This window comes from Sardina pilchardus, chromosome 14 (genome assembly GCF_963854185.1).
Source record: "Sardina pilchardus chromosome 14, fSarPil1.1, whole genome shotgun sequence".
Lineage (NCBI taxonomy): Eukaryota > Metazoa > Chordata > Actinopteri > Clupeiformes > Clupeidae > Sardina > Sardina pilchardus.
Window position 1 is genome coordinate 18,058,548 of NC_085007.1, and position 19,640 is coordinate 18,078,187.

General features: G+C 43.7%; 1 protein-coding gene across 1 annotated transcript in view; it reads right to left on the minus strand.

Annotated features, from left to right (window-relative positions):
* The window catches only part of itga1 (integrin, alpha 1), a 44,919-nt gene extending 28,258 nt beyond the window's left edge, over positions 1 to 16,661 (minus strand). Inside the window, exons 1-3 of the mRNA XM_062554355.1 lie at positions 16,552 to 16,661; positions 3,732 to 3,852; positions 1,016 to 1,131 (exon numbers count right to left, since the gene is read on the minus strand). Of these exons, the coding sequence (XP_062410339.1) occupies positions 1,016 to 1,131; positions 3,732 to 3,852; positions 16,552 to 16,594 (280 nt within the window). The 5' untranslated portion in view covers positions 16,595 to 16,661. The remainder of the gene's footprint in view (positions 1 to 1,015; positions 1,132 to 3,731; positions 3,853 to 16,551) is intronic.
* Between the last annotated feature and the right edge of the window lie 2,979 nt (positions 16,662 to 19,640).

Here is a 19,640-nt window from a genome sequence, read left to right on the forward strand (position 1 = left end):
CATGACACATTCATGCCAGAAGACTGCCAACATTGTTGGGCTCCTACATGAGGCTTTTAGGTTGATAATAAAGGCATTGTTGTCCACAGCACACCCCTTTTACACAGAGGCCAAACTCCTACATCATGGCTTGACCTGAGCCATGTTCATTAACCTAACACCTCTGTCTGAAATCAGTATTTATAATCAGTATGTCTTGCTAGTGCACAAAGGCTACTCAGCCTTCTCATTGATGCCATCAGGCTTCAACACAACTATGCTGAACAAAAACAGAAATACAGCCATGGATTAATATATAATAATATCAGTGGTTTATTTCTATGGTTAATATCAGTTCATATCATTGTATTAAGGTTATTACATCAGGATTCCAGATTGGTACAGATATAAATTTGAGCAGAGGCTTTGAGAGAAATAGGCTTTTTGTGAGCATGGAGTAATATTTCATTTCACTTCATAGCACATGATGAGACCAAGAGTTTTTCCACTCATATTTGTGTTCAGCGTATGCTGTATGATGTAGAAATGATTGCTGGTTTAAAGCACAGAAGATTGGCAGCAGAATAAATTAATGGTAAAGGCCAACAAGAGGACTCTGAAGGCCCAGCATGCCAACAGGGGCGTTTTTTGGGCTATCTGGTTAATGATGATGTCCAGTAATTATGTGTGGATGGGGCACTGGAATCCTGTTTATTTTGGCCCTTCCTGTGTTGCTGTTCTCAGTGTCCTGTTCAGTTCCTCACTGACACAAAGACATTTAACTGAGCTTCAACGTGAATTTGCCCAACAGTGATTTTCCACTTGGGTTTTAACAGTGTCAATATTAAATATTAATGATTACATTAATCGAAAATGTAATGTGAATGGATTAATAGCACAGATTGGTTTAACAGCTTAAATTAGCTAACACTAGAGTAATATGAATCAAACACACCGTGATAAAGGTTTAGCGTGACACAGGAAGAGAGACAGCTTGAGAGTGAGAGAGAGACTTCCTGCGTTGACTAATTCTCACCTGATATGCTGGTCCTAAAGCACTGAGAACCCTTGCCATCCTTGCTCACCGGACACTTGTAGACCTGTCCCGTCGTCTTCTCTGGTTGGCCCTCCAGGGGTGAGCCAATCAGAACCCTGCAAAGGCAGAGCGTTAGCCTCAACCAATGGGAAGTGGCGCTTGAAGGGTTACAAGTTCCACACTTGTCCCAGACCACAGAAGCCCATTAGAGATTTATGGGAAAACAGAGGCAACAGCTGAAGCCCATTTAAATAATGTAGAGCTGATTGTTTCTCTTGTTTTTGCCAGGCAGAGTGAGAGGAAAAACACAGAAATGTGACTTTCTGGATGATGTATGGTGGGAAAATGAGCGGGAAAAGGTGGGACCAAAAACAAGCAATAGGGAGCAAGCAATATAAAGTTGAACAAACTTTGGGGGATGTGACATTTACACAATAGGAATGCAAACGCAATAAAATATGTTTTGTGTACAGCATGTTTGCTGAGTGAATACTGAAAATAAATACATGAATCAAAAACAAACAAAGAATAATATTTCCACATATCCTCTTTTCAGAATGTACCAATGGAGTTCCTGTAACGATATCTAACAGGATGGATATTTGTGTACTCCCCTCTCCGATTTTTTGATATGACGCTGAAGTTGCGATACTCTATCCTTCGCCATCATGTAAACAAGCAAAGGTCATTAACATGCCTCGCCTCAAATGGACCCTGATGAACTATAATGGAAATACTCTAGAGCAGGCTCACATTTCTCCAGTGGTTGTGCCGCAGCTTCCCTTATGTGGGACTCACTGCGTCTAATCAATCATTATCATCTCAATGTTTTGGCCATACAAAAAAAAAACTATCTTGGAGTTAAGAGCTTTTTTTTCTGATAATATACGTATCTTAATATAACTAATCCTGCCCAAAGGTCATGGGAAAACAGGAGTCAGTGTCAGCTGACCTCAGTTTGTGTGGATAAATGTTTATTCAGTAGTCCATTTAACGTGAGCGTCATCTGTTACATTATCTGAGGATGATATAGATGTTGAGAATACATTGTTATTCATGCTCATTTTTCCTATAAACATGCATTTCAAATGTTTCTTCCATATCCGTAATCTTTCAGAAAACGTGCAAAAAACCAGACAAAAAGGACATTGAGCGTAGACAGAAGGCTCTGTCCATATCCGCATTTAACACAAAGCATTTAAATTAGACCTACCCTTTATGTGACCATTCTCAGCAAGACATTTGAAATTTAAAGCCCAACTCTCACCCCAAAAAGTATTTTAATGCACCATGCCGAATGGCTCTGGCCAGCGGGTGATATGTGTAACGCGACACTGAAAAGTGAGATGGTCATTGGGGGCAATGAAAAGGTTATGTGTCTCAGCACCTTTCAACCTAAGGCATGTCAACAGCATATCTCATACTGGTCTCATTAGTGGGCAGAAGCAGGTGGTGGTGGACAGCTATAGGGAACTCCTACAGTTTCCTTGTGGGCCCGCTGGGAGCATCTCTACATGGACACGGGGGTGGCGGGTCATTTACAACCATGTAAAAAGTTCACAGCTTATCCAATTCAAGGCGAAGACCTGGTTGATTGATTTTATGCTCTGTGTGTTGGAAAAGTGGCAAAATGAGTGATCTACACTGTCTACAAATAGGCATTCTTCCTGGGTGGCAATTCTTCCTCCAGTTGAGTGATTGGTGCTATTGGATGCTATTTGACAGGAAGAACCCAACGTTTTCAGGACAATTTATGGAAATGGTATTGGATTGTACCAGAACATTCTGTTATGTTTGTTTAAACTTAAACTCATCCTCCACTTGAGGAAACCATCGCTGTTTTCGGTTTGAATCTGTACACTACTTTGCGCTTACACAAGCCATTGGATCGGGTTCAACTTTTCAAACACGGTAAACACACTAATCACTCCCTGCCTCAAACAGTCCTAAATGACCCCATCGGTGTCCCTAGATGTGCACTGAAATGTAACTCTCACTGTGTAAACCTGACCAACAGTACACAAGTACACGGTTATCATATATCATCATTATATATTTATGTTATATGTTATATGTCATGTGTGTGATGTGTGATATGTTATATGTATGAGACTGTGATGTGAACATCACATGCTGCTGTCTTTTTTATGGAATGTATTGATGTGTGAAGAAGAATATCCTTATAGGACAATAAAGACTATCTATCTATATCATAGAGAGTCCTCTAACTTAGTACCCTCTACCTATACTCTACATGCATTGTGGCCATTGGTAAGGATGGTGATTATAATGCAAGAAGACAAGACTGAGACTGACATCTGAAATGTTTTCAAAATAAGCCAAAGGCTTTGTCCCATGACCTGATTTTTACCCCCCCGATATCTGATTAGATCCAAATGCAATGCTGGCGCATAGGGCATACTGACTGTCTCTTAGGGAGGTCTGTTGAGGAGATGTTGATGTATTACAGATGGCGTGGAGACTGATGCTACTTCAGACCATGAAATGTCAACTTCTGTTTAACCAGCGCGTGTTAGAGGGCAACAATGTTGTGGAGGTGGGGTGGGGTGAACACGAATTAAACCAGGAACATTTGTGTGTGTGTGTTAACATCTGAAAAACACATGCCTTGGTGCAAGTGATAACATCTCGAGGGCCCGCCGATTTAGAAAAAGTGAACCGAGAAGTCACTGCTGAGCTGAAATGAGAGACTCACCATTTGCCCTCGTTGTTCTCAAACTGCTGCACCGTGTAGCCGAACAAGTCCTCGATGTTGCCACTGAACGACATCCCGTTTTTTTCGTCAACATTAAAAGTTGTTAACATGGGCAGCAGCACTGCATAGGGAAGAGAGACGGAAAAGAGACTGTTTGACGCCATAGAGAAATGAGACCACCCAAAACAGCCCAGGGACAGCAAGGAGGAAAAGGCAACATGGTTATGACAAAGAAAATGACAGGAAAAACAATGCACAGCTCAGAGCAGCTCTGTCTCACACTGACTCTATTTCTGTCCTGCAATATTGCCCATGCTGGAATATTAGGCACATAATTGTTTATTATTTTGATTTTTGTCAACAAACAACCACTCAGAACTCTAGAGCTATAGTCACAGAGTACGAGGGACAGGCTATTTTCTTTGGCGTTTTTATCGGCCAGAAGTGGCTGAATGGGACGCATGGGACAGTGTGGAATATTTGGTTTCCAGTGAGGGCAGGGAAGGCGGCCGGGCCGGAGGAATTTCGTAATGAAACGCTGAAGGACCTCAGTGTGCCACTGTCCCCTCTGTCTTCACTGACCTTCCTACACAGAGAAAGGGTTTCTTCTCCCTCAGGGGCCTTGTACACTCACTCACCCTCTCTCTCTCTCTCTCTCTCTCTCTCTCTCTTTCTCGTCTCCTTCTCTCTCTCTCTCATGTCTCTCTCTCTCTCTCTCTTTCTCGTCTCCTTCTCTCTCTCTCTCATGTCTCTCTCTTTCTTTCCTTCTTTCTCTCTCTCTCTCTTTCTCGTCTCCTTCTCTCTCTCTCATGTCTCTCTCTTTCTTTCCTTCTCTCTCTCTCTCTCTCTCTCTCTCTTTCTCGTCTCCTTCTCTCTCTCTCATGTCTCTCTCTTTCTTTCCTTCTCTCTCTCTCTCTCTCTCTCTCTCTCTCTCTCTGAGCGCTGCAAATGAGAGTGACGATAAATATAGAGTCTTCAAAAAATCGTCTCATTGTCTGGACTGGCACAGAGGGACCCTTTCACATGCGGCAGTTCTGTGGAATTCCTGCCTGCAATTTATTAGACTCCTGGATTTCAGAGACGGGGCGAAAAATATTAACAAATCACACGCACAAGCTAAGCAGAGTCCAGTCCAGGGCCTGCCCCAGATGGATGTCAGAATGACAGAAGACCACAGAGGAGAAAGAGAGTGAGAGAGAGAGAAAGAGAGAGAGAGAAAGAGAGAGAGATGGAGGAAGAAATGAGTTGTCTGTCTCCATTGACGAGCATCGCAGCTGAACATTAGATGAATTACCACAGCGCTTGGGGACACTGTGGACATATGGATACAGTACTTCAGTTAAATATAGCGTATACAGACACCAGGTGGTCAAGGAAATTACTTGGGGACGGGGGAATTATTTAATATATGGAAGCCTTACAGCAACAGATAATCCAGTGTCCAACTCAACTACCAGTCTCAGTATCAACTTACATGAATTCATTTTTGCAGACATTTTTTATCCAAATCAATGTACAATCAAGACACACCATTCAGACTACAGTAAGTTAGGAGACCCAAAGACAGTTAGCATCACAATACCAGTCACAACCTAGCAAGTGCCACAGAGAGCAACTAGAAGCAACAGAAGTTTACTGCATGTGTGAATGTGAAATGCTGAAAGGAAGCTGTTGCTGTTGCATGTAAAATCTATAAACGTGGTTTCGGACGAGGAGTTCTGTACACCATCTGCTACGGGTTATGGTGGACATCACTTTAAAAGACCTCAAGCTTTTGGGTTTTCTGACCAAATGGACACTCCACCCCACCCCCGTCCACCCAAAAGCAATCAGCAGCAATTAAAATTTCCAGAAGAGCTTCCAGAATCCAGCCCCCTTCCTCTGTGGCCAGCTATGGCTACAGCGTCAGACACTGAAGACTTTGTTTCTGTTTCAAGTCCTTTTATTAGCTCTTTTATTAGTTCTACTAATCATTCAGACAGTCTATCAAAGATAAAATGCAATGCAACAAGCATTATAATCAAAGATTTTTTTTTATTTATTAAATGAGTGATCTTTGTAGTAAGCTCATTAATATATATATATAAACATTAGTCATGTTAATGCACTGGACAACAACACAGATAATCCACATGTTTATCTCTCTCATCTCTTAATCATCTATCATCTTTAGTTTCTACTGTCTTTCTACAACACTACAGAGCAGCGGTTGACTTGAGGTTAGCCAGACAAGTCCCTCCCTAACAACACTGTCTATATGGTTAACCAGATCAACACTGACTTCAACGCTATATGACATCATCATTGCCACCTCAACGGTCGACCGCAGATGAGCACTGAGGAGCTTACTACAGTCACTCACTGAGACAATAAGAGAACGTGCTAGGCAATGGGTCCGTGTTTTCTCTCCGAGCAACAGTTTTGTTTGGGGTAGGATTTGGAGGCTAGATAAACAGACACTGTTTCCGCTACAATCTCTGATGGGCTTATAAAGAGAGAGACAGAGCCAGAGGCTGTGGAAGAGAGAGAGAGAGAGAGAGAGAGAGAGAGAGAGAGAGAGAGAGAGAGAGAGAGAGAGAGAGAGAGAGAGAGAGAGAGAGAGAGAGAGAAGGAGCAAGGCTAAGTTCCAGACCATTTAGGCTGTTAGGCTCTCTGTCTGCGAAAACAGGGCCGGATTAATGAAATGTCCCATCGTGAACTGCATGTTAATATTGCTGTCTGTAGTGAGGACTTTAGGACGGACCTGAGGGGCACTGAGAGCTATAGGTTAACATAGGGTGAACATGAGAAACCAGAGAGCACAGCAGAAGAGTTTCTACTGTTATGGTAAACAACTTGGTTAACAAGTATACAACTATATGAAACCAGAGCACAGAGACTATAATGCAGTGGAGGGGTTATGAACTTCTCAGGGAAATGGTCACTAACGTCATATACTGTGTCACAATTGGCATGACTTGCTGTACTGATTGATTGCGACATTAAAGCAACAGTATGCAACACAGTCACTTTCTGAGGTATTTTCCTATGGGCCAGTTTTTTGGTATGATCTTCAAAGTCAGTTGGATTGGTTAATGATGGTGTGAGGGACCCATACACACCTGTGGCTCTCTCTTGCTGAACAGGACTATTCACTTGGTAGTTCTGCAATCCAAGACCATCACCTAACACCATCACCCAAGCACAGTACCAAAACAAAAAATCCTTTAAAAGTTTTATACAACAGGTAGGCAAATGTTTATACTCCAATGTCACGCCCATATGTTCATTTCTAGAGATATTGCCTTCTCATCTACACACAGTCTGAACTACTGAAAAACATTGGAAAGGAAATGAACTGACACCTGAATGTGAATGTCTACTTGGTGAAAAGCTCCTGCATCTGGGCCCGTAAGACAGAGAGAGACACATTAAAGCTCTTAAGCCATCTTTGCTCATGTTTGGCGGCCCTAGTCCGTTTGTTGTTTTTTTTTCATTTGATTTACGGTAATTACCACAGCTCATTACTCCTCACGGGGAGGAACTGCGAAGTCATCAGACGTAATCCCAGCCAGGTAACCCTAGAGCGATCTCCCCGTAGACAAGATCAATTTCCTGGCTAGTTGACCCTAATACGTCAGAGAGAGAGAGCGGTGGGGAACCAACTATTTAGCTAATTCAAAATGGCGCCTCGCCAAGGAGGAAGCTTTTACATTGATCACAAATGGAGATAATGTCCAGGCACGTTGCCCAGGGGATTACAAAAAAGAAACACACTCCTTGTTCGGTTACCTCTCCCTTTGGTAGTTTTGGAAGATGTGCTGACACTACCCAGAAGGAAAATGTGTTAATAAAATTGGCTGCAAATTGCCCAATTGCTCAAATAGCCCTCTGGTCATTTTACACACAGTTCACCTTGTCAACGCACAAGAACAGACAACACTTTCAAATAAGGAAATGGATACTCAGCCCCATCCACCTGCTCTTAAGCCTTTTGATATGCGGTGGTACTTGAGGGTTCAAGGTTGGTTTATACGAGTAATATGTTCTTTGTGGCTGTACAACTAGGCTATATGCAAGAGAACATAGTTACACTGCTATGTTTGAATGTTTGGATGGTGAAGACTTCAATGTTAGAAGGGGATTTATAAATTATAGTTACTCTTTCAAACACTTCTCTCAAGGCTCTTGAACACAAGGGGCCATACAACTTCAAGATGTCAACTCTGAATGTGCGTGGGTGATTGCAATCATTTTGACCATTCATGGTGGTATGTGTGGAAAAAGTATTTCAAGGGGAGCTGAATTGGTTAATCCCACTCAAAACTGAAACTGGGTGGACCAGGATAAAGCAGCACTATGATCACAGTCCAGTCCACATCTGTCTTTATAAGTTGCTGGAATCCGACCACGATGGACCGATGGACCTCATTACCTCACATAAAAAAGGCCTTAAATTTGCTGAGTGCCCATGCTGTGCGCTGTGCTGCCTCCATGGATTGAAAAACTGACCCCCAAATCAGTCAGTGTGGCACTTATCGGGCACAGATAAGAAGTGGTCAGCAACGGTGGACTGCTTGGCATCAGCAGACTGTTTTAACAAGATGGGCCAGAGGCTAACTCTCTCCTCTCTGTCCTTCTCTCTCACTCTCTCTCTCTCTCGCTCTGCATGCTCGTCCTCACAAACTGGCATGACAAAGCAGCTCTCAGACTAATAAAGTTAGAGTCAGAGACAGAGTTAATCTTGTAAATGAGCTCTCGTTTAGCGTTCCCTCTCACCCTATTTCTCTCTCTGTCTTGTCTGCCACACACACACACACACACACACACACACACACACACACACACACACACACACACACACAAAGCAGCTCCACTTTAATGTTTTCACATGATAGATGAAATGCCATCCTGGCATTTTGATGTTACAGAGACACACACAGAAAACACAAACACACACACACACACACACACACACACACACACACACACACACACCAAACCATACTGTACCTGTATACAAATGCATGTTTATTAGACTCTATATTCTGCATCCTACTGCTAATTTTTCCACTGAAAATCCATGCATACGATACAATTACTTCTTCTAGAACTTAATATGTAGGCAGTCCTATCCTCTAGCACTAGTATTGACAGATACCAGATACAGTGATGAGTGAACTCCTAGCTATATTCTCCTCTATACTGTAGTTAAAAGTTATTCTGTACCTATAGCCCTGTACTGTAGATTAAAAGTTAAAATACTTCATTAATAGCTTAAATGTTATTCTATTAGTGTAGTGTAGCTCTATTCCATTGCCCTAAGTCGCTTTGGACAAATGCGTCCTCCGAATGAATACATGTAAATGTAAACAACATAATTAATAATAACATAATCTGTACGTAACAAACAGTCTTACCAACTAAAGCTTGAAGGCCTTTTAATTATACCCTTTATTACTCTTGGCTTATTGTGTCAATTTAGCTGCAGTCTATACTTTCTCGCCGTTGTGTACACATGAGCATCCTGTGTATGTATACAAAAGCATGAGCAGGGCATGGAGAGGGAAGTGGAGGAAGGGAGGAGGGAAAGGGGGGGGGGGTCATCTGTGCTTGTGTATCATATGGGCTGCTGCATATATTTCGCGAGACAAATGGGCTAATAACCTAATGTATGGGCCGTCCCAGCACAGCACAGCACAGCACAGCACAGGGCTCGGGCCAGCAGGAACATGAGCTGACTCTCAGCAGCACTGAATTAGGCAGGATGTATGGAGGCAGCAGACGCCCCACTCTCCATTAGGAGAGAACCATCAGCGGCAGCCACAGCCGCCCCAGAGGACCAGCAAAGAGGGACCCCCACCCTATACACACACACACACACACACACACACACACACACACACACACCTCTATACTGTCCATACACTGCCCCTTCTACCCCTCCACCATGACCAATACCTCCCACCCCACCCCACCCCATCCCATCTATAGAGGCAAGGCCACAGAGCTGCCTGCCGGTGTCCAGTTCCAGATCCTCCGGCTCTCCAGATGTACTCCCTGGCGTCCGCCGTTTTATTGGCCGCGAAAACGGAGTCACAGGTCCACCCCCGGAATGACATAATACTCCCCGTTGGTTGTTGAGGCTTTTATCCCAGATCCCCCACCCCCCCTTTTACCCAACCCCACCAAACCTCTTCTGCCCCCGCCACCAACACACACCCACCCTATATCCACCCACACCAGCAAGGGGGATCTCCGCTGTGATCACGTTCGGACACTTACCCACCCAGTGACCTGAAACTCAAAGGAAACGCTGAGCTGTGCAACCTTTGCTGCAGGGGCTGAAAACATCCCCTTACACAAACAACCTAAACCCTTTAAACTTTGCATACCACTTCAGCGAGAGGTTTGCAGACGACACGGGCGGAAGACAGCGCTTCTTGAAAATGCTTCCCATGGTGATCAAAAATACACACAACACCCAGGTCGGGTCACTTCCTGTATCTCACGCATTGATCAGAGGACTGAAAATAATCTGTGGGTGTTGCTATCTGTAAGAGAGAGAGGGCCAGTAAATCCACACCCTCACAGAGTACAGCTGTTTCTACTGTATAGGTCAATATACAGAGAAATGCTCCAGTGATCATCCATACGACTCCTTTGTACAAGAATCGTAAATCTTTCCAAGGGAGGGGAAATAATAACCATCTGTATGGGCAGGGCAACATATACTAACAGCGTGTGTAATAAACATGTTATAGACATTAGTAAGCATCTATAGCTGCGCCCCATTTGTATAATGGCCTATATGTACTTTGATGGGAGATCCAGGCTCTTCTTGCTTTTTGTCCAGCAAAATCCAGACGTGGAGTATAGCATGGGGAATGTTCCTGGAAAAAAATGTAAAACCAAAAATGAAAAAAAGTCAAAACCACATTCCCATTCCCAACTCAAGGGAACAGGTCCAGGATTGGCTCTCCCGAGCAGGAGCGCGGGAAGTTAAAGTGTCTCCGGGGGGACGCCAGTTAACGTGACACATGTGATTGTTCCGCCCTGGAAGTCCAGTTTCCCACTGGCAGTGGATCCAGATCCCTGCTCCGGATATCAGCCAAATTCACTTCCTACAGCTGCAGGGGGGGAGGCAACTAATCCAAAGAAAGATGGAGCCATTTTACACTGGCCAGAACTCTCACCACTGATTTGTGTCAATGTGTGTGAACCTAGTTCTGCTCCAGATGCAGCAATTACTGTAAAATGTCACATCATTGCTGATATTTATATGGTGTGCAAACCTCCATCTCAAACACATAACAGGACAAGGAGCAGTCCATCAAGGCTCTTGGTTAAAGGCTAAGAGGTTTCACAGTAATCTTGTGGTTGCATCCTTCAATCATCTTCTTAAAGTGAGAACAGTTTAATTTACAACTTTCAGTGAGCAAAACTACAATACAAGTACAACAAAAGACAGAGGAGGGGAAAAAAACATCAAGGGCAACTCAATAAACAGCAACACAATAAAAGTCTCTGAGACATTTTTTTGGGAGAGTCCTTCAGTTAAATGTCTCTTTGAGAGGCTGGTATGAGTGCTCTGTGTTTGGGTGAGAAGCCCCTGTGGTTCTGACCACTCTGCTAATGGGAAATAGATGGTGCCCCAGGCCGGCTGCATATTTACCCAACTTGATGAACGACCAGGGGATGTTCTGGGGAGAGGTATGGGGGCAGGGGAAGGGAATGAAGAGAGGAGAGAGAGAAGGGAGAGGGAAAGAAAAGAGGGATGGACAGGAAGAGGAGGAGAGGGAGGAGGAGGCGGAGGAGGAGAGAGGCCTGGTGCACAGATGATCCCATTTTGTTCAGCTTTACCCAAAGCCCTCTGTACCAGACCAGCTGCTTAACATTTAGTGGTAAGCATTATGTGTTGACAGACTAACACGTTTGTGTATGTGTGTAAGTAAGTCAATGCATTGAGTGCATTTTTGTGTGTGTGGAGTGTAGTTATGCATGTGTGCGTGTGTGTGTGTGTGTGTGTGTGTGTGTGTGTGTGCGCGCGTGTGTGTGTGTGTGTGTGTGTGTGTGTGTGTGAGTGTGAGTGTGAGTGTGTGTGCATGTGTGTGCATGTGTGTCTATGCCCTACAGTCTGTAAGCGAACAAGTCTGTTGCAAACCTGATTGCAAAATGACCCAGGAGGAAATCATTACTCAGCATTACACTCTACAACTGTACCCCGGCTCTGTGAGCATTTAACTCCCTCATTTCGCCTCTCTGCTCTCCTCTCTCTTCTCCCTGCTCAGCTATCCTCCTCTCTTGCGTCTCTGCTCTCCACTCTCTCCTCCTCTCTTGTCCTTGTCTCCACTCTCTTCTCCTCCTTCTCTTCTCCTCCTTCTCTCTCTCCTGTCTGAGTGTGTTCTTCTCTGCTCTCTGTCGGGCGAGGCTGTGGCCTTGCTCGTTAAGCCTCCAGGCCAGAGTCTCGCTGCGCTTGTTGTTGTGCTAAAGAAGAGATAATGTAATCTCCGCTGCTCCTCCTCCCTCTTCCACTACCTCCCCCCCCTCCCCCCCAGTCTCTCTGATGCCCTCACACTCTGGCGAGTCACATGACGGAAAAACGGCTCCTCTACGAGTCAAGCATCCTCCCTCAGACTCCTTCATCCACCCGCCCACCCCCACCACTCCACACTTCCTCTCCCACCATGTCTCTGCCTCTCCGCTCGAACACAGCCACAACCTTTCATTCTTTTTTTTTCAGTCTGTCTCACTCATTCTCTGCCTGCCGTTGCTTCACTATTTGCTGTAACTCTCTGAGGTAAAACTTCAGGCCCCATATGGTAGCTATTTTGGGATGATCTGGCCGAAAACCCATGTGGGTGGGGGGTGGGGGGGTCAGTAGAGCACTGTCCCACACTGTGTTTTCCCATTCTATATTTCGGCACTTAAGGGAGAGTGGGGCGACTGGGGGCAAGAGTGGAGGGTATGAGGCGCGGGCGGTTGGGGGGGTTGTCTGCTCTGGGAGAAGCCAGATCACGGGGTCGCGACCTTGAGGCCATAACATGAGCGGGCTCCTAATGTGGCGTCACACCTGCCCGGGCCCCCACTGCGTCTCGACTTGTTATTCAAACATTTTATGGGAGAGCTGGGTTTCTTTTGCCCTATTACGTTTCATTAGTCAGACCTTAGACTGGTGCACGCTTCACTGACGGAGGAGGTCTCTAAACCAAGACTTCTGGGAGGTCGGGCTTTGCTTCGGATTAGCAGTAGTAGTCATAGAAAACTTGCTAAGGCACCGTTTTATATATATACGCATTTGTTTTTACTGTTCAGCATCATCAGTTTCAAAGAAGTGCTGCAGCTCGACACTGACCCAGGGCTTCTGCAAAACAATTTTAGCTCTGCATACACTGCATACTTCAGACATGCAAAAGGAAGGTGTGACTTCCTGAAAAGCATTCTCAGACTGCCGACATCCCTTTTCATCTCCAAGAGTAATATTGAAACTTTTGTGCCTTTTAAGAGGCACGTACCAAGGCAGGCTATGTTAATGAAAGTTTCCATACATGGCCTTGTACATTCTTGGTCACAATGCTAACCGTCAACCTATAGTTCTCCGAAAATATATCGATAGAGGGAAATAACACTCATGATCTATTATGTGACCAGAAGTGAATCCATCAAAACAAGACTGGCTGACCAGGAAAAGAATGCTTTTCTTGGGTTTCCAGCTATGAGAGGAGGAGACAGTTCACAACAAGGTCCTGGGGCATCTGGCGAAGAATCAGGATTTACGACCACAGAGGGATCCTCCGTGCCAGTGAGGCGGGAGCCCGGGCCCGCTGTGTACTTTTTGCTCACTCCAGTTACTTCTCCGGCCCTTGAGCACTCGAGAGGGGCCATCTTTTTTTTCTCGGCTCCGCTCGCAACGATGCAGAACGCAGCACACAGTCCACATGCAGCACACAGGCAGCAGCAGGCACAGGCTCTCTCCTCTGTGACATGGCTAAAACTGAACGTTTCCGCCCGTCTCGCTCCTCGTTATAGTCTCTCACCACCGAGAGGAGGGCCACACCTTAGCTCTCCACACCCTAAAATCTCAGAGATTGAAATCACATCTTCTTTGATTATCAAGTTACATCCAGTTTCAGCGTCCCACCCCACTAATACCAGCTCAGCTGCCTTCCCCCCTCATTCATTTCATCATGCATACGCATATCAATTTCTGATTGATGTGCAGTATGTATATTTAATTAGTCATGATAAGTTTGCTGTCATAAATCTGTCTGGAGAGGTCACCGAAAAGCATGCTGGGAGTGGGAATCGATGCGGCGAGTGATTGAAACGCCATCGTCCAATGAGGCTGGTATATCATAAACAGAGGAGTGTAGTAAACTTTAAAGACTAACAGAGCACACTCTCTCCACGAATCCACTTGAGGTAGCAGCGAATTTGCTCTTCAAGAAGCATCTGCTCACAGCATTCCATACTTGAGCCGCTCACACGAGCGAAAGCACGTGTGCTTATCGCTGCTGCCAGGGCACTGCGGCTGTCTGACATACGATGAAAGGGAGGGGAAGACTCCCTTCTCCTCCATACTCAGTTATCTGTGCATAATTGCCATTTCTGTTGCAAGTTGTTTCTGCCTAACCGTTAGTGTTCACAGCATGACAGAGCTGGGTGCCCATGATGTGGAGGATCTGTTCACACGTGCTTAATCATTTGTGCTTAAACTTTGAAAGAAAGATTCTTTGTGCATTCCTATAAAACATTGTTCCACACAGAAGCATTTTCATAGGTGATGGCTAAGGACAATTCACATGGATCTAATACAGAATTATATGCATGTCAGAGGTTCTCTGACAGGGAAACAGCTGGGAACCTGTTTTTAAACCGTATCATGCTGTGTGATATATAGCATTGCATAACATTTTTGTCAAACAGTCATTGACAGCTCAAGCAAGATCAGGTAAATAAGAAAATATGAAACATGTCAAATGATATATCAGGGCAACCACCATATGTGGAGGTGGTATGCAAAACATCCCAGTGCAAATACATCAACACTTTACCCAGATAAGAATAACACCATAGGCCTATGTAATCTACATGTTCTGTCAGGAATTTGTGTGGCCATATGTTGCCATGTGTGGTCAAAGGCCATGTTTGCAAAATATTTGAGCATGTGTCTGTTTATGTGTGTTTTGTGGTTGGTGAGGTAAGGGTATGTGCATGTGATTGGGCATGAGTGTGCGTGAGTGTATGATGGTTGTGTGTACGCAGGCGTGCGTTGGTTTTTTCAAGCGCCTATATTAAGTTCACTTGTCCCACACACGTTTGATTGAAACCAGATGCTGGACTTTCAGGTCTCAAACAAAAAACACCTGCGCTCCCATCTCCGTTAGGAGTTTACGCGACTTAAATGCCGCCACTACAATAACCACATCTGGGGTGGGGGAGTTGCTCAGTAGAGGAGCTCTCATAGCACAACATGGGATACCTCCGCGCAATTCAAACGGCAGCAGGCTGCGCATAGAACGGCACCCCTGACTTATTCACAGCAAAGTTCAGCAAGGCAGACAAGGCCACATTCAAAACAAATTAACACGGTTAGTCCACTTCTTGAAAAACATAGTCAGCTATTAATTCTGTGCTCTGGAGCTAATACAGGGATGTGTGGGGTGAGGATTTCCTTGTGTAAAGCTACATGCAGGCTGGGTTTACTCTGTTGGGACAAACCCCCAGAAGGTAGTCTTGGTAAAGGGAGGAGCTGGTCAGAGAGCTTTTGGGAGGTTCCAGTGAGGCAAGCAAGCCGAGGCTAATTGAACTTGGGCTGGGACCTCTGCGCGAGGTGATTGCCTGCTAATACTGGCTCCTATCTCCAGCTGCATCTTTAACTCAATTCTCTAATGAGCGTCACGAGCCCCTATCACATGTGTGCCCAGGAATCTGAGAGAGGGAGGGGGAACGAGGAGAGAAAGAGAGATGAAGAGAATATCTCAGACGTTTGAAGAAACAGAGTGAATCTGTTTGCCGTTTGCCATCAGTGAGGGGGGTCTATCAATCATTAGTATGGCAAGCTTTATGTCACCCCTGTCGTCCAGATTAACCGATATATTTGTCATTATTAAACTTTCAGCTACTTCAGTTAGGTTAACTGCACGTTGGCAGCTTTCAACTATGTTCAAAATGCCTGAGGTAAGAAGTTCAACATGACACAACTGACAGACAAAACTGTTTTCTTATCTGAATAAATGACTATGTCAGTCCTACCCCCGCATAGGCTACAGATAGGCAAAAGCGCCCCAGCGTGCAAACAGTGCAATGATGTAGGCTAGTCTTCCATCAGCTCTGCAACGTTAGCTCAACATTATCACTTCTGTCAGGAGCTTATGAAACCAAACAAATAGTTCTGAGACAATTGTCCAGCTACAGAAGTTGCTAGCTTAATCAATGTACAGCGTAGTGGCTTAAGAAATGTTAGGTAGTCTAATCAACTTCAGCATCAGATATCCCTTAGGATGGAGAGAATCAACTTCACTGTTCAATTAATTTGTATCTTAACAGTCAAGTGCCACTAAATAACGATCACATAGGCTACTAGCTATACATTTTGATTACATCCAAACAGCTTCACAAAGACCAGGAAGACCTATTGTGAGTGCAAGACAATGCACTGTCATATTCGTGTGAGATGCTCTCATCATTAATAATGTAGCCCATTGCAGAACCGTGTAATGTCTGCGCATAAAGACAACCTCAGCAAATACCAACGAACACCCGGCGCGCTCAAAGTTAAAGTTATTATCTTGAGCAAAATAGCCTACACATGAAGAAAAACGTAACTTAGACTACTCACCAAAAAGTGCCGTTAAACCGAAACAAAACATTCCGTCAAGCATCGTGGGATGTTCAGTGACAGCAACGTAAACCAGACTGTCTCCGTCAGAGGAGCTGGACTCGACTGAACAGAAGTCTCAGGAGGCAATGGGTTATTGAACTACTCTGGGGCAAGGCATTTCCTGTACACGGCTATCTATGTTTGAAGTCTATTCTAAGCGTTTAAAAATGCTTCAGAGTTCATGAATGCTGTTGACCAGCTGTTGTTTTGTATTGTATAGCGCTAACTATATCATTATCAAGGAGCGCGTAAAGAGCGCAACCAATTGGAGAGATGTTATACTGCTCTCTGAAGGAATTTATGAAACTATGCTGCACCTCACGTCAAAAGGGGGATATCAATAGGTCGATACATCAGTTTGAGGAGCTTTAATAACTTATTTAAGGTATTGTTAGACGAGCTTTATATTATCTTAACAGGGCACATTGTTGCATAAAAGATAGATTGAGTTCAATTCTAAAATATGGATCTCATACCATGCTTACATAGCATTTGTAGTACGAGGTCATACCTTCTTAAACATGGTTGAGTGTCTTAAGAAAGGTTACATTACAGAGGACTTTAATACCCCCAAAGGATTTATGGAACCCCATAATTTCTGTACCATTGGGGTCTAACATGTGATAGGTATACTCTACTTTCATCGCTCTGTCAGAATTCATTACTTTTGAGTTGTGGTCTGATGGTCCTGTAGACCTATAGGACTTAACACTCATAAACTCTACATACTATCAATTACCTTTTATTTTATGTTAGGAATGACCTATTTTTCACTTCTATATTGGCCATTGGCATTTTCCAAAATGAAAACCACCTGAAAACTAGAAGTCAACATAAACACAACTGTCATAAAATCAGAACTGTATATGTCACTCAAATTGAGTGTGCTATAGCCTGCAAGTGTGCTTATTTTCCCTCACTGAAATTTCCCATGTCTTTATGTGTATATTATTTACCTCTGCCCAATCAGGGTATACCATTTTCTATGTAACTCTCCTCGCCTCAGTTGGCATTTTTGGCTTGAGTTGAGTTGACTCTAGGTTGTTTACAGAATGACTGTTTTCCAGGATGTAAACTTTGGTCTAGTCTTATATTTAGGTAAAATCGTACCTAGGTCCTCATACTCTGGAAAGTACAACAATGTTTTGCTCCATTTCAGGTAAATGTTTTGGTATCATGCACACATACACACAAACTCTCTCTCTCTCTCTCTCTCTTTCTCTCTCTCTCTCACACACACACACACACACACACACACACACACACACACACACACACACACACACACACACACACACACACACACACACACACACATACACACATACTCTCTCCCTCTCTCTTTCTCTCTCTCTCTCTCTCTCTCTCTCATACACACACACACACACAAACACACACACACACACTCACATACACACACACACACACACACACACACACACACACACACACACACACACACACACACACACACACATACTGTATGAGAAAACATGTCTCTGCCAGATAATACTCTACAGATGTGTTTCCTCCTCCTCCATTCTTTATTGCTGTATATGCCACCCACAGGGATGGGCGAAAATACATCAAAATGTGTTTTCAAATAAAATATCAAAATATCCTAATTTGAAGTGTATCAAAACAAAATACAGTATCCACACATGTATCAAAATAAAATACTGTATTTTTGATTTTGAAAAATGCTTTTTAAAGGGTGTATGCAATTACTTTGTAAACCTTCCATATCTGATATTTCATCTATTCTTTCATCACTACTGTGACTGTGTTGATACATTATTTGAAAGTAACAACTTTTCTCTGCAAGACATGCCATAAATCTGCGACAGTGAACAGATCAACCATGCTGACCTACTGTATCAGATGTACTCAAGAAGTCACAACTGAACTTGTCAAGTGGTACAAACTAACCATCGAACCTACTGAGAGCTGGACTTACAGTAAAGCAACAGCAGTTCTATACCTTAAAATAATGGCTTCAAACTCATGGTACACTGACATATGGTAGAGAATTAAGTCACATTTGGCAATATTTTTTAAACTAGACAAATACAAATCTATAAAATTTTTTGATACAAAATACAAAGCCGTTTTCTTCAACCCAGTAAAACAACTGGCAAAATACAATTTTGTATTTGAAATGCATACAGCATTTTAAATATGTCTCATACATACTGCCACCCACACAATCAGTGCAGCAGCCCCTGCCGGTATCATATGTGTTCACTAAAACAGTTTATAGAAGCCTTTCCTGTGTACGTAGCACAGAAGATCTCCTGTGGACAGTGTCTCAGGAAGACCCTGATTAAACCTTTTTTTTTATCTCCCCCACGCCCCTTTTCCCTCCCTTTCTCTCTCTCTCTCTCTCTCTGTCTCCCTCTCATTCTCTCCGTCCCTCATCTGCTTCCACCTTTGCTTGATAGACTATTCAGCCCAGACATATTGTATAATCCATATTATATTGTATTGACCAATGTTTGATGGTCCATAGACATACATTACACATATACTAGGCTATATCAATCTACGCAGTCCTCATCCTAGTCTGAGCCTCGAATATTAAAGAACTGAGCCTGGATTTGTCTGAGTGGCAGAGCAGACAAACATGTGGCTACTACTGAGCCCTCCCTTATCGATTTGAAATCCCATGCAAATCCATCTTGGAGAAGTCCATGCCTTGCCGAACTACTTTTCTATTACATTTCACCTCCACTGTACACAGCTCTCTCAGGATATTTTTTTTTTTTTTTTTTTTAAAAACCCTGTTTTTATGACACTGTTAGAGATCTTTCTAGTCTTGGAGGTTGTTATTCTGTCCAAAATGTATTGTTTGTTCTCAAAAGACATACAGCATCTATCATGCCTTTGAAGCCTTTGTTTTATTAACACGACACATGTTTGTTGGTGTAAGTATTTAAAACTCTCAGAACCAATTAGAAATGTAAAGAGCCAAAGCTTTTAAACTGTCATTCAGCATGGTGCTATTAACTGACCACACCTCGCGATAACGGAAGAGGTTTTGTCTGACA